Here is a 13,598-nt window from a genome sequence, read left to right as displayed (position 1 = left end):
CAAAAAATTGTACTGTTAGATAAGTATTATGCATATGCAATGCCAAAAACGTCCAAGCCCAAAATTGAAAAGTGTTCTTAGTTAACATATTCATATAAAATGGTTAAAATGTAAAAACTCAATATTTTCTTTTCTTTCTTTCCTTTTTTTTTCTTTGTTGCTTTTTAACTTTTATTATTTCATGTAAACTGTAAAGTATTGACCTTTTAGCAGAGTGGGAACTAAAGAGGCACAAACCTGTCAATTGGACCCACGTGTGGTCGGGTATCACTTGTAGGGTGTTGACTTGTAAACAGAGGGAAAACAAAGGAAGTGCCGACTTTGTCAATTAGACCCACCTGTGATCATATGACAGACCATTTGCCATATGGTAAACAACTAAATGTAAACAAGTGGAGGACATTTATGTAAGCTTCACTCTCGTCAGATGATGGCGAACCCGAGTGTAAGGTGTTCAGGCAAGGAGTTGTGATTGGTCGGAAGTCCCCATCCAAAAAACACTTAAATTGCAGGGCGAACGAGAGAGGGAGAGAGAAGGGCAAGAGACTGGTACATGGTAGTCTCAGGCACTTGGACACCCACTGAGCATAGAGAGTGTGTTCTCCCCTGGTAAACATCTCAGAGATGGGTTAGTGCAGAGACTGGATGGACCGTGCAGTTGAGCCAACTCCACAAGCTGACTGAGGCCTCTCCAAAGTTTAATAGTTCCCAGAAACCAATCTAGTACGTGAGTCATCACGCATTGTTATCCTGTACATATATTATGTTCTCAAACTTGTACTTTCTGTATATAGAATCTATAAATAAACTATAAATATTATCAATTTGAGTGTGGAGGTGTGCTTGCCATCGAACCTGGATCACTATATCAAATCGTGATACACACGGAAACCAACTCAATGAGACGGAGTTTGGGGAAGAACATCACTAAGATCTTCACTTAAACCATTTGGAAATCATAAATCCTATTATGCAATTAAAGTATTACGTTACTAATTTATGTTACTATATAAATTAATAAAAATTATAGTAAATACTATATTTTTTTTAAATTCAAATATTCTTCTTAAATATTATATTTTTCTTTGTAATAAGTAAAAATACTAACTTATTAAACAAACTACTAACTTATTCATGGTGCATTAGTGAAAGGAATTAAGAGTCAAAGTCAATTTTTAAAAATATCAACTTGGAGTCGTGTATTTTTCCTCTGACTCCTCATCCTTGGTTTAAACTAATATAACTAGTTTTCCTTTCTATTCATTATAATGTTGTCTTGAAGTGATCTGTTGTAATAAGCAGAGAAAACACGTCTCAATTTTTATTGACTGATTTGACTTTTGTCAAAGTCTGATTTGGTTTAACTTTTTTATTCATTTTTGAGCAGCATTGCTGATCCAGAATTTTTAGAATTTCAAAATTTTTACATTACTACTTGATAAATGCAGCTTTCAAATAGAACACAGCTAGCAAATTCTAACAAATTAGATTTTGCTACAAAGCATAGCAAAACTTGGTTAATACATAACTTGTTAAGCAAGTATTTTTTTTTTTTATTTTGTTATGTACTACTTGCATTGAGTTACTATTTTTTCTTTTTATTGCTCTACTTGTTTTGATATATGGCAGAAATTTTCATGTAAAATTGGGAATTTTGAAAAACAATTATGTTTCACAGTATGACCAATACTAAATTTTATTGTCACCATCACCTATTGAAAAAATTGAATCGTGCATGTTCCCGTTTGATATGTCCTCAGGTCTTGTCATTTATCTCATAATTGTTACAGCTTCCCTTGACCCATATTGAGCTGACTTATGGCAATATGAATCATTAAGTAAGAAAATGCAAAAATAAATTGCTGGCAACAAAGTAAACAATATCAATAATTCAAATACCGTTAGTTCATGCAAATATCTAATTTAACAAAATAGAAATGACAACATTAATAATAAAATGATCATGCTGAAGAAAGAAATATTCAGTTTTTAAACTAAAAAATTAAGTTCATTCATCAAAATACTGTAAATGTTGGTGAAGTTAGTGGACATTTAGAGAAAAGTTATAAGCATCAGTAACTCTAATATTCCTCTAGACTTTTAATTCAGACTTAAAAAAAGTCATTTTGGAATTTAAAAATGCATTTGATGACTTCATTATCAACATCCTGCTTACTGAAATGCTTATACATATAAAGTTGTCTTGAGAAAAAATAAATGATAATCTACAGGAGATATATGGCAAATAATGTAAATAAAGCAGAATTTTGTGTCCTAAATTCTGAAGCTTCTGGATTTTTTCACATATGTCAGGGATGCACAACCTTTTGTGAAGAAGGGCCAAATTAGGTTTAAGTTTACTGATCAGGGTACCGGACCTCCAAGCGATTAATGCGATGGCTGAGATTTGGATGCTGGCGGCAATCTTCTTTATGTCTGGTGTAATGGCAGATGTTGAAACAACCAGCAGATTTTCCAAATTCTCGTTGGTTAACCTGTTCCGTGTTTTGCACTTGTTTAAATTCATAAGCGAAAACTTGCAAGCTTGTTTGGCAGTACCTATGTATGCTTGTTCGCATACATAGGTACTGCCAAACATGCTTGCACAAAATCGAGCATTGTCTTTCAGTTTTGGAAATGATGTATCTGGCAGTTCTTTGTAGAATGTGAGGAGATTAGAATTTTTGAACTGTGATTTCAATTCATCACTGCACTGGATGTCTATCAACTCAAGTTGGACATCTGGAGGGGCATCTTCCACTTTCACATCAAATGGAGTTGAAAAAAGTTGCAGGTAGATCTTGTATTTCTGGAATTCACCAAACCTCTCATTGAATGATGTAAGGAGGGTGTTAACTTGGTCAGAGTAATCCATCTTCATATGTGGGTATTTCTCTTTCATGGCCTTGCAATGTGGAAAGTGTGTAAAGTTCTCTGATTGCATGTGGGACTTGAAAAGTGATAGTTTGGTCATAAATGCATTGATGTTACTTGTCAACTGAGAAACAAGTTGCATCTTTCCCTGCAATCTCAAATTAAGGTCGTTTAGATAAGCAGTAATGTCAGCAAGGAAAGCTAAATCACACTGCCATCTTTGTTCCTCCAAATTCCTTGTAGTGTTCCCCCGTTATTAGAGGAAAGTGATAATAGGCCCCAATAGCTCCACAAATCTCTTGAGGACTGTTGCCTTGCTCAGCCAACGAACTTCAGTATACGTGGGCAGGTCAGCATAATCAGCATCTATTTCTTCAAGAAATGATGTGAAGAGTCGATGGTTGAGTCCATGACGGCGGATTAAGTTCACAGTATCATAGACATCTTTCAGCAGACGTTCAAATCCCAGCTTCTTTGCACAAAGTTGCTGTTGGTGAATTATGCAATGATACTGGACTAACTCCTTTTGCCTGTCCCCAAGGTAATTTTTCAGCAAGGTGAAAAATTAAAAATAATAATTTAATTTTAAATTTACGAAAAAAAGAATGTAAAAATAAAAGTAAATAAAAAGTTCCAATTAATTTACTACTTAAATAACCTAAATATATCCGTTTTCTTTCAAACAAAAGAAACCGCAGCTTTCTAGCTACACGGAATCATTTTACAACCCTCTTTGTTGACAAGTTTATGGCTTGACGCAGTTTGTAATAATTATTAAATCCAAAATATTTTAGTGCAAACGGCTTCCTTTTAGTCATAATGACTCTTCCAACTACAGTATTAATTTTTTTGGTCCAACTTAATAATAATAAATTTGATGCGAAAAAAATTTTTCTATTCTTAGTCTATGGAGAGATATTGTTGTAAATTATTGGTTGTTATAGCTTTTTGTACATTTCTTTTTGAACTTTGGTTAGTTTTTTCTAGTTTGAATGACATTAGGTTGACGAATAAGTGTCTTTTCAGAAGAGATTGATTCAAATTCGACAATACCAATCAGAATCTAGAATATAAACAAATGCTAAAAAATCGTTATTTTCATAGTTTTTCAGCGCTATTTTCATTTATTTTTGTTATTTGACGTTATTTAGACGAATAAGCAAGTTTTCCAAAGCATAAAATTGAAGATTTCCCGCCAAAATAGAAACTTCCTGATAACATCGGAAATGACGTTCTATCATTATTTTATTTTATTTGATTCTTCAAAAAATCGTTATAATACTATGTATTAGACTTAGAATATTCGATATCTAAACCAGAAAGTGTTAGCTAGAAATAGACTTATTTATAGAACCCCCCCATTTCTCACTTCAGGGAGTTATAAAACAGTTGGGTGCTAATGACTTTGTGAAAGGGAAAAGTTCTACACTTAGAAACTTGGAAAGAAGGGAATTGGCCTGTACCGTCTGCGGGCCGCATAAACATTGATAAGGGGCCGTATGTGGCCCGCGGGCCGCAGGTTGTGCACCCCTGACGTATGTAGTCATGTGTTGTCTTGTAAAAGAACTTTCCTATTGACTAAAATTGGCAGTCTTGTATAAATGCTGATCCAGAATGTAAAATTGATATCATTAACATCTGAGGTGATAATCAGGTCTGGTTTTAAGAAATTCATAACAGAGAATACCTAACATAAACCAGAAAATAGTTTCTTCTTTAAATGAAGTTTGCATTTGAGTGTTTTTTTAAGTGGTTCATTCTTATCCAACCATTGTCCAAATCATTTATAATTATCACATGTTATTTTATCATGTTTCAATAATTGACTCATTCTGTCTCTTAACAGCAGTGATAAACAGATCAATAATTAACAACTTTGTTTTTTCATTGAGTTCACGAGAAACTATTAAACTTTTCTACTTTTCCAATTTGCTATAAATGGTCACAAACTGTTTTAGTATCCATCATTGTCATACTAAGCAAGAAATCATACAGATAAATTATCTGTGTGATTTCTGGCTTTGTATGATGATGGTTTAAAATCAAGAAATGAGCTCAAGATGTCATTGTAAATGGCCAGGACTGAACTGTCCAACTACATTTATCTAACCATATTCTTGCTATCAACCTGGCTGGTTGGTTTGAAAGACAGAACGTGAGTAATAACACCCTTCCAGATGGTTTATCTGAAAGTATTATGTTATTGTTACTGAAACAAAATTTCACACATTATCACTGTGTAATACATTGACTGATAGAGCCCACCTTCTATTTGACAAATTATATGTAAAGCCAAACCTGTATTAAGTTTGAACCATATAAAAGGTTCACATAAATTTACTCTGAAGACTATTGCTGATTTGATAACTGATTATGCAATTATATATTTTAAAATATGTATAAAAGAATTACAAACTTAAAAATATTTGATAACACTTTTATATGTAAGTTAGTTTACTTATTTAATATTTTCAACATTTGAAATTTTTATAAATGACTATACCATTCAATGCAAGAAAGCTATTCTTATACATAAAATATATTGTGATTGACTAAGAATTTTAAATATTTAGATGAAATTTTAATTATGATACTACATATTAAATTTATTTCTAAGAATCTTTCCTCTGACTCTCTTCTGTTCTTCCAGTGACAAGGAGAGGGTCAGCTGTTTGGGTCTCTGATTCAAACAAAACTTAGTGTGTGTGTGTGTAGCCATTAACACAAACAGCTCATTGTCCAAATAATGGACCCACTTCTCAAGCTTGTCTAAAAAGTGAGCCTTTGAAAATTGAGTGTTCAGCTTATAAGGCTTTGGAAGTTTCATGTTTTCTTAGAGTGACAACAGCTGAATGGACATGACATTAGTCACTGGAGCAACACTATGTAGGTTTAAACTTCACAATTTTTTTGGTGTAACAATTATTTTATTATTTTATAGTAGCATTAGCATTATTATTATTATTGTTATTATTCTTCATGTTTAAAGCTTATAAAACAAATTAAAGATTCTCTGCAACCAACAACACAAAACTGGGTATACTTAACAAACATGGTGAATGAAACCAATTTTCAACACAAAATTATAAGAAAGTAAATGTTTTTGACTGTTAAACAAGCATCTTCAGGCTAACTGACCTTGGCAACTGTTGTGAAGGTCAGTTAGCCTGAAGCTATTAATGATTAACTAAGTAATTTGGTACTAGAGGTAAGGTTTAGGTGCCATCTCTTATTAAATTTAATATTAATTAATTATGACAATCATTTGGTATGTTGTTCTCTACATACATTTTATTGAAGAATCAAATTCTAAATGCAATTTAAACAAGAAAAGAAACTATCACAAAAGGCATTAAATATGTATAAATACCGCTTTATTCACTGGCACTTTCGATGTATTATATGGTGTCGTCCTTAGGCTGTTACAAACTCAAATCATTCAAACATACTTTTCAAATTAAAAACTAACAGCATTAGTCCTTTAGAACAAAACTATATTTAAAATAAATAAACAAAGAATTTAAATTAAAGTGCACATGGTGGTTACACAGATGTGCCATAATGTGTAGATTAGGCACCGAGAGTGGAGCTAAAGATGCTGTTTTAGTCTTTTATATAAGCTGATGCTGACCTACATTGCAGGCAACTCAAATGTGGGGGAGTTGCACGGATTTAATAATATGGTGAGAAAGGCCTCCCAAACATACACCAGGCTCCTCTGATCACAATACCTGAGCATTGTCACACAGTCCATAGTGGGGTGTGCTGGTGTTGTAACATCATCCTTAATAGCTCAGTGTCACACCTGCCTACCATGACGGAATATTGATGTTTGGAGGTACATTCTAGTTGTCACTCCTACATAGTGGGTGTGAATGCCAAATGTTGTGTTTTCTAATGGGAAAGATTATAAACCCGATTTCTCTAGTATGGAAGTAGCATCCGTCATTGCATAGAAGTCTCCCAAGACTTGGTCATAGGGTGACTGGTAAAAGTAATGCATGTTGTCTAAAAATACAGCAAACTCAGGCAGTGATGCAGCCACAGAATGGTAGTGATGGACGTACTATTGTGCAGTCCTTTGGGATGGATAAGGTGGTGGCAGGAAAGAGAGACCTTTTAACCTTGTTCAAGACATGTTTATATTTGGAACTGGTATAACCTGCTGCATTTACTACTGAGCAGATGGCAGCAAGCTCAATGTTGGTAGCAGTTTGCATGGAGGGCAACAGAAAGGCCCTTTTAATTAAAGAGAGCTATAGCCGCATTAATGTACTGCTGTGGTTGGTAGGTTGTGGCAGGGATTAAAGGGAGTATATTATCAAATTTATGGAACAAAGAGAATATTATACCTCCCTGGGACTTGGAGATGTTTAAGTCTAAAAATACAATTTTTCCCCCATTTTCTTTTTCCCAGGTAAAGTCAATAGAAGAGTAAACATTTGCAAGGAAGTATTTCAGGACAAGGAAATCCTCCTCCATGTCTTGCCACGCTAAGAGAATGTTGTCTACATATCTCAGATATATTAATGGGTTGCTATCGTGAGAGGGAAACTAAAAACCTTTCGCTCAACATGCCTAATGACTAATTCTGCTAGTACAGCAGACAGTGGTGAGCCCATTGGAACCTTTGTTTTTGTAGGTATACTTTTCCCATTGAACTGAAAGTAATTATGTTTGGTAACAAAAAGTAAAGCCTCACAGATCTCTGACTTGCTGCACAGAAAAGCACTCCTTGATGAGTAGAGTATTGGCAAGCATAACAGACTCAAATTGAGGTACAGAGGGGTAGAGAGCGACAACATCCATTTTGTAGAAACTGTACCTATTAGGGGACAATTTACCTATTGCAGCAGATAAAGATGCTTTTGTCACGATGGAGGAAGATGTAACAAGAGAGGAAGGAAGAAGGAGCCCACTTAAGAGCTTGGCAAGTGCCTTTTTAAGGTAGTAGGTAGGATGGGTTCTTTTGTTAACTAGCAGCCTCAATGGCCAGCCCTCTTTATGCATTTTTACCTCAAAGAAGAGCCTAGGGAATGCTACATTGGATGGAGGCTCCAAATGCCCAGGAAGAAGAGAAGATACATGCAGAAGTGATAGTATTTTCTTGGTCTTCCTTAATACAGTAAGAGTTGGGTCATCCTGTAAGATTACTGCATGGGATTAACTGAGGAAGTTCTTTTCCCTGCATATGATGAACTTCTTCTCCTTGTCTGAAATCAGGAGCCTTAAGTTGGCCGTTGCCAAGTACTGCCTTACGAGTTGGCTGTTCAAAAAGTTTTTCTTGTCATCCGTGGGTTGCTTTAGAGGTGCAAATGTTGAGACGATGGACAGCTCCATATCTGGAAATTTGGTCACCGCTTGACAATTCTTGAGCACCACTAGGATCACCGGATCAGAGGCACCAGTATCATGTGGTGGGGGATATACTTAGGTCCTCTTTGTATGATCTTGGAAATCCGAGATGAAACGTACTCCACGTAGTTGTAGAATGGGATTGGCTGTGGTTGTCTACATTGCTTATGTGTAGCCTCAAGAAGCCATCAGAATTTCTTGTTTATTTTAAAGATCATCTTTTGAGCAAATAGCGATGCAATACTTTGCAGTTTCCCAAGTTGGTCACAGAGAGAGGCCAAATGGCATGCTTTTGCAAATCGTAGGTGGGCGAGATATTTGAGCTCCACTTCAGCCGGACATTTACATTTATTTTTAATTAACTTTGAAAAGAGCAATTTGTGATAGTTTCTTTTCTTGTTTAAGTAAAAGATTGGCGTGACATCCAACCCTCAAATTCGATTAACTTCTAAATGCAATGTTTTCTGCTTCAAAAAATATTGTGGTGATAGTGGTGCTGTACGTGACTGTATTTCAAAGTTGAACTTATGTGAAGCCATAATGTTTAAAGCACAAAAATGCAAATTATGTGACTTTTGGTGCTTAGAACATTACAGCTTATATTTATGTCATTTTTATATTTCAGAGAATTTGAAACATAATGAATTTTTCATCATTTTATTGTAAAAATTGAAACAAATTCATTCACTAGAAAAAGTGTTTTTACCTCTCCTAAAAACTTTATTTTTTTTGCATTTATAACATTATGGCATTGCATACTGCATTTCAAATTTAAGGTGTGTAGCATTGCAATCTGCTGGGCTCCTATCTATTTTTCTATTATGCAAACTTCTAGTCATATGTATCAAAAAATATTGACACTATGAAAAATTTTCAAGTGTTTATGCTTTTACAATTAGAGATTGCATTATTGGTAAATAGTCTACCAGTAACTAGTTAAAAATATATCAGCAAATATACTGGTAGATTTGATAAAAGTAGACATTTAATAATTGTTTGGAAGTCAAATATTTATTTGTATACACTTTATGTATATTTTTATACATAAAAGACATAAAAATGTAAAATGTCTTTATTTAAACCATAAAACAAGTTATCATTTATCTTTAAATTAATTCTTTATAATTTTTAAGGTATTGTGTTAGAGTTCTATGCTGGACAGTTTGGCAATTTCCATAATGTCCACAGCACATTAGCAATTTTAGTTAAGCAACTTTTTAGTTAATAAAATGGAAGATATTTATTTCAATGCACTGTTCACTTTTTTATTACAACAGGCTATATTTTTCAGGCAATGAAAATGCTGATTTTCAAAATAAAAGAAAAAGAAGTGATTGTTTAGTTGCCAACTCAATAATGAGTTTGCAACTAAACAATCAATAGTGCATTAATTTTCACATTTGAAGTCAAAATTTAAAAATTACCAATAATTTACTGATAAACTGGTTGTTTTGAAAATTTACCATTTTAATGGTAATCAAAACAGTTTGTAAATTTGCAACCTCTACTTTTGACAGTAAATACTTGTTTTAAAACCAGTTTTTAAAATTTTTTCTTAAAATTTGAAAGCCAGAGCTGGACTAAGTAGGTATCCATTTATACCTAGCCTAATTCCTTTTTTTTTTTTGCTGGCTAATTGCTATAATTGACGGACACATGATTTCAACTTCAGAACACCACATCACTATTAGTTTTGGCAAGGTATTTAAAAAAAGGGATGCAAAAAAAGGAGGAGAAGAGATTGAAGTCTGAAACAACCAAGGGAAAAAAGATCTTCATCTTTCCCTTGGTTGAGGAGAGGATAAGCTTGAAATAGGAATCCAGGTTGAATGAACTGGGAACTTCCATGGAGGTGATAGTCCTTGACTAATTTGGAAGTTTGAATGTCAGGTCTCTTGAACAAACTTGCAATAACAATGGAATAATTGACTATTGGTATCAAAATGGGGAGGATATCCTGGCCACAGAACCTGGGTTCCTCTCCAGATTCTTTTACCAGGATATCTTCCCAATCTGCATTCCTCTCTAGTAAATCAGTTTTCATCTATAAATAAAACTGTATATAAAGTTATTCTCTGGAGTATTTGTGGTTTTATTGTTTGGCAAAGGTGTCCCAAAGAAAACTGGAAAATCATCAGCAAGAGAACTAGTTTAGCCTTCAGTAAAAGGAGTGGCACCTACAGCTACAGCTTCACCTGAACTTTTTTCTTCTTATATTTTCACTGTGATGCTTTGAATCCTATTAGATCTTGACATAAAAGATGAATTTATCCAACCAGTCTACAAAAGCATAATGTCCTGCAAACAGTTTTATTATTTCTCTACCAATCACCACAGCACTCACTGCATTGCTAATGATCCTGTTGAAATTTGTCAAAAGCAGCATATCTGAAACCATTTGCAGATTATAATCTGCAAATGGTTTCAGATAAGATACTTAAAATATTTCAGTTTATACAGCTTATATAAATATTAATTATTTAAATAGTTTAGAAAAAGTTTCCTATTTCAGATACACAATGTATCAAGTAAATTTGAACACATCAGTCATAGAAACCTAAATGTAGCTCTATTTAGAGACTAATGATCAGCAACTGCTTTGGCTCTTAAAAAAATTCCTGTTCCTGAAAGAGTGACATTATACTTCAAAACCAGAGAATTTCTAAGATCTATAAAGCCATAATCCTGCCAACAAACTCTACTGTAAATTTATATAGTGCATACATGAGTATTTCTTTGCCAAAGAAGTAAAAACTCATTTTCATCATTTTTGAAATATTTATACATTATACACTACACTCTTGCTAATCTGACTTCTCAATTATCTAACATGCCATCAGTGTGATCACCTGTATGCTTCCATTACCACAGAAATGTAAAGTCTTGTCACATACCTTGTTTTCCTGTTTAATTGAGCTTAATTTCAAAAAGGATCAGTACTGAAAAACAGGTTGCATCATACACAGCCTTTAACTTTTAGACCTAAACACTCAGTAATCTGGCACCCGTGTGCAAGAAATAGCCAGATTAACAAGAGTCTAGTGTATATATGTTATGGGTATCTTCTCAGCACTGGCTTCCACTTTTTATTCAAAAAATGTCAAGTGACCAAGAGAATCACTGTCTGGATGCTTTTTTCAAATGATACACAAAGTGATGCAGCAGACACATTTCTGGCCTGGATCATCATTATTACATTTTAACATTTATTACTATTTTCATTTAGAAAAACTGAATCTATTAAATTTAATTTAAGAAACCAGTCATAATTTTGACAAAGTGCTGAAAGTAGTGATCTGCAATTCACTTGCAGTTATCTTCATATTGGAACAACCACTAAAGTCAAGCTACAATGCTGACAACAAAAATCTGGAACTGAAGACAAACTCACGACATCAAAAATATGATACTTTTGGAATTTACTTCAAACACTGAAGTATATAACATTAAATTGTTAATAATCAAAATTCTGTTTTTCAGTTCTAACTTAATATATTTACTTTATTTTATTATTGTTTTAGAATGTCAGTAACTTATGATTTACTTATTTTTACATTGATGTTTAGAGTATCATTTTAAACACAAGCAATAACATTTTTACTAGGAATCTAGCATACTACATTGTGTTCCTAGTAAGAATGCTAGATAAGATGAAAGACTGTTCAACAATAAACAGATTCCATGTTCTAGCAAGCTCTGACCACTACTATGCACTTAATCATGGTCAAGACAGGTTGAACTGAGATATAGGAGTCAAAGTTTATGTCTCTAGTGTCTGTAGTTTATTAGTTTCTGAAAGGCAATTTATAACTCATGTTCAAAAGGAGAAAAATTGAAGAAAGACTTGCTGAGTTTTTCTTTCTCGTTTGAAAATGGACTAATGGTTTGTCTTCTACACTTGTCCTGATGTATTAAAATGAGGACACTGTAAAACTGCATCAGTATTTTGGAAACAGAATGATTCACAATATCATTGATAGCTGTATTTTGTGTGATAATGGTCTATGTCAGGGGTGGCCAACAGGTCGATCGCGATCGACCGGTCGATCACGAAGCCAATTTTGGTCAATCGCTCGCAATGTCTTAAATTAATGTGTTACACTTGTAACCGAACGTAACACGCAAACGCAAATGTAGTGATATTGGACCACAGCGTCCTCCCTCAGATGCAGTTTTGTCAGTCCATGTGCTATTCATTTGCATACAGTTGTAAAGAGAGTGGTCGGGACACGATAGAAAGAGGAAGGGTGATCCCTGAAAGTGACAACGTTGAGTTTCAATTTTTCTTCTGTTTACAATGTAGGTACCTTTTGTTCATGTTTTAAATTAAATTGTGGCTTTTCATACCTATCTAAACATAGTATGTATTTCACACCACCCCCTCGCCACTTAGACTATCCCTACGACAACAAGTTGATCATGACACATTCTTAAGATAAAAAGTAGATCTTATGTACACAAAAGTTGGCCACCCCTGGTCTATGTGATATTGAGAAATATTTTAAAGCTAAGCCACTGTCTAGAAACATTCATATATTAAAGATTTATGATGAATTTTATCTTGCTGTAATTATTAAAATATATCTTATTTTTTGAACTTTTAAAGTCATAAATGCACTTAACATATAACTTCAACTGAACAGCCAGAGGATAACATCAAGAAAGCCAGAAATGCATACCTTTTCTTCTTCAGAAGAAAAGGTATGCATTTCTGGCTTCTTCTGCATTTCTTCAGAAGAAAAGGTATGCTTTCAATTACGATAGTCAGCTGTGAGTGAAATCACAAAATTATTGAATTATAAACTATTGAAGTATAAGAGGTTTCTCATTTGCTGGATTCTTTTTCTGCCCAATCAAGTTAAGACATATCAAAAATAAGTGCAAAATTCAAAAACAAATTTAAGATTTTTAAGATAACCAAGAAATAATTGTAATTTTCATCATTACTAAGTGAAGAAAGTCCAGTACTGACAGTTAGCTGGTTCTAAAACAGTATTTTTTTTTTAAAGTTTGATGCAAGATTTGTTTGTCTTGCAGAAATTAAGTGATAACTGGATAATGATTAACTCCATCTTATCAAATAGTTCCAGCTTTAATAAATATTTTAAATGATTAATACATATTACTGAGTTTGATGCAAGATTTGTCTTTCAGCACAATTACTAACTGATAACTGAGTAATGATTATTTCACATTACTGTTATCAAAATGATATCAAGTTTAATCAATATCTTGGATTAAAGACAAAATATCTTACATCAGTTTTTTAAAAATTTTAAACTAGCTATCTGCCAGTACTGAACTTCTTTCACTTGTAAGTTAACTGAACTGGCTGAAAATTGACATGCTTCTGATTATAAACACGTCCT

At 33.5% G+C, this 13,598-nt stretch overlaps 1 protein-coding gene across 2 annotated transcripts; it reads right to left on the bottom strand.

The window, feature by feature from the left end:
* Nucleotides 1-2,019: 2,019 nt before the first annotated feature.
* Nucleotides 2,020-3,532, bottom strand: LOC111616511 (general transcription factor II-I repeat domain-containing protein 2-like). 2 transcript variants are annotated; one of them, XM_023357917.1, is made up of 2 exons: nt 2,568-3,532; nt 2,021-2,537 (listed from the first exon to the last, which is right to left on the bottom strand). In XM_023357917.1, exons 1-2 carry the CDS (start codon nt 3,014-3,016, stop codon nt 2,093-2,095), a joined length of 894 nt encoding a protein of 297 aa, XP_023213685.1. In that variant the 5' UTR covers nt 3,017-3,532; the 3' UTR covers nt 2,021-2,092. The 2 variants fall into 2 exon arrangements, with proteins under 2 accessions (XP_023213683.1, XP_023213685.1); XM_023357915.1 differs by having other exon boundaries at nt 2,020-3,532.
* Nucleotides 3,533-13,598: the final 10,066 nt, after the last annotated feature.

The sequence above is a fragment of the Centruroides sculpturatus genome, unplaced genomic scaffold, assembly GCF_000671375.1.
Source record: "Centruroides sculpturatus isolate CEXI.00-Female unplaced genomic scaffold, Cexi_2.0 scaffold2189, whole genome shotgun sequence".
Taxonomy (NCBI): Eukaryota; Metazoa; Arthropoda; class Arachnida; order Scorpiones; family Buthidae; genus Centruroides; species Centruroides sculpturatus.
Note: the sequence above shows the minus strand (reverse complement) of the source record. Positions and strands in the feature narration are given on the sequence as shown.

Coding starts and splice junctions, on each gene's coding strand:
- LOC111616511 (XM_023357915.1), bottom strand. CDS start 3,016: ATGCAACTTGTTTCTCAGTTGACAAGTAACATCAATGCATTTATGACC.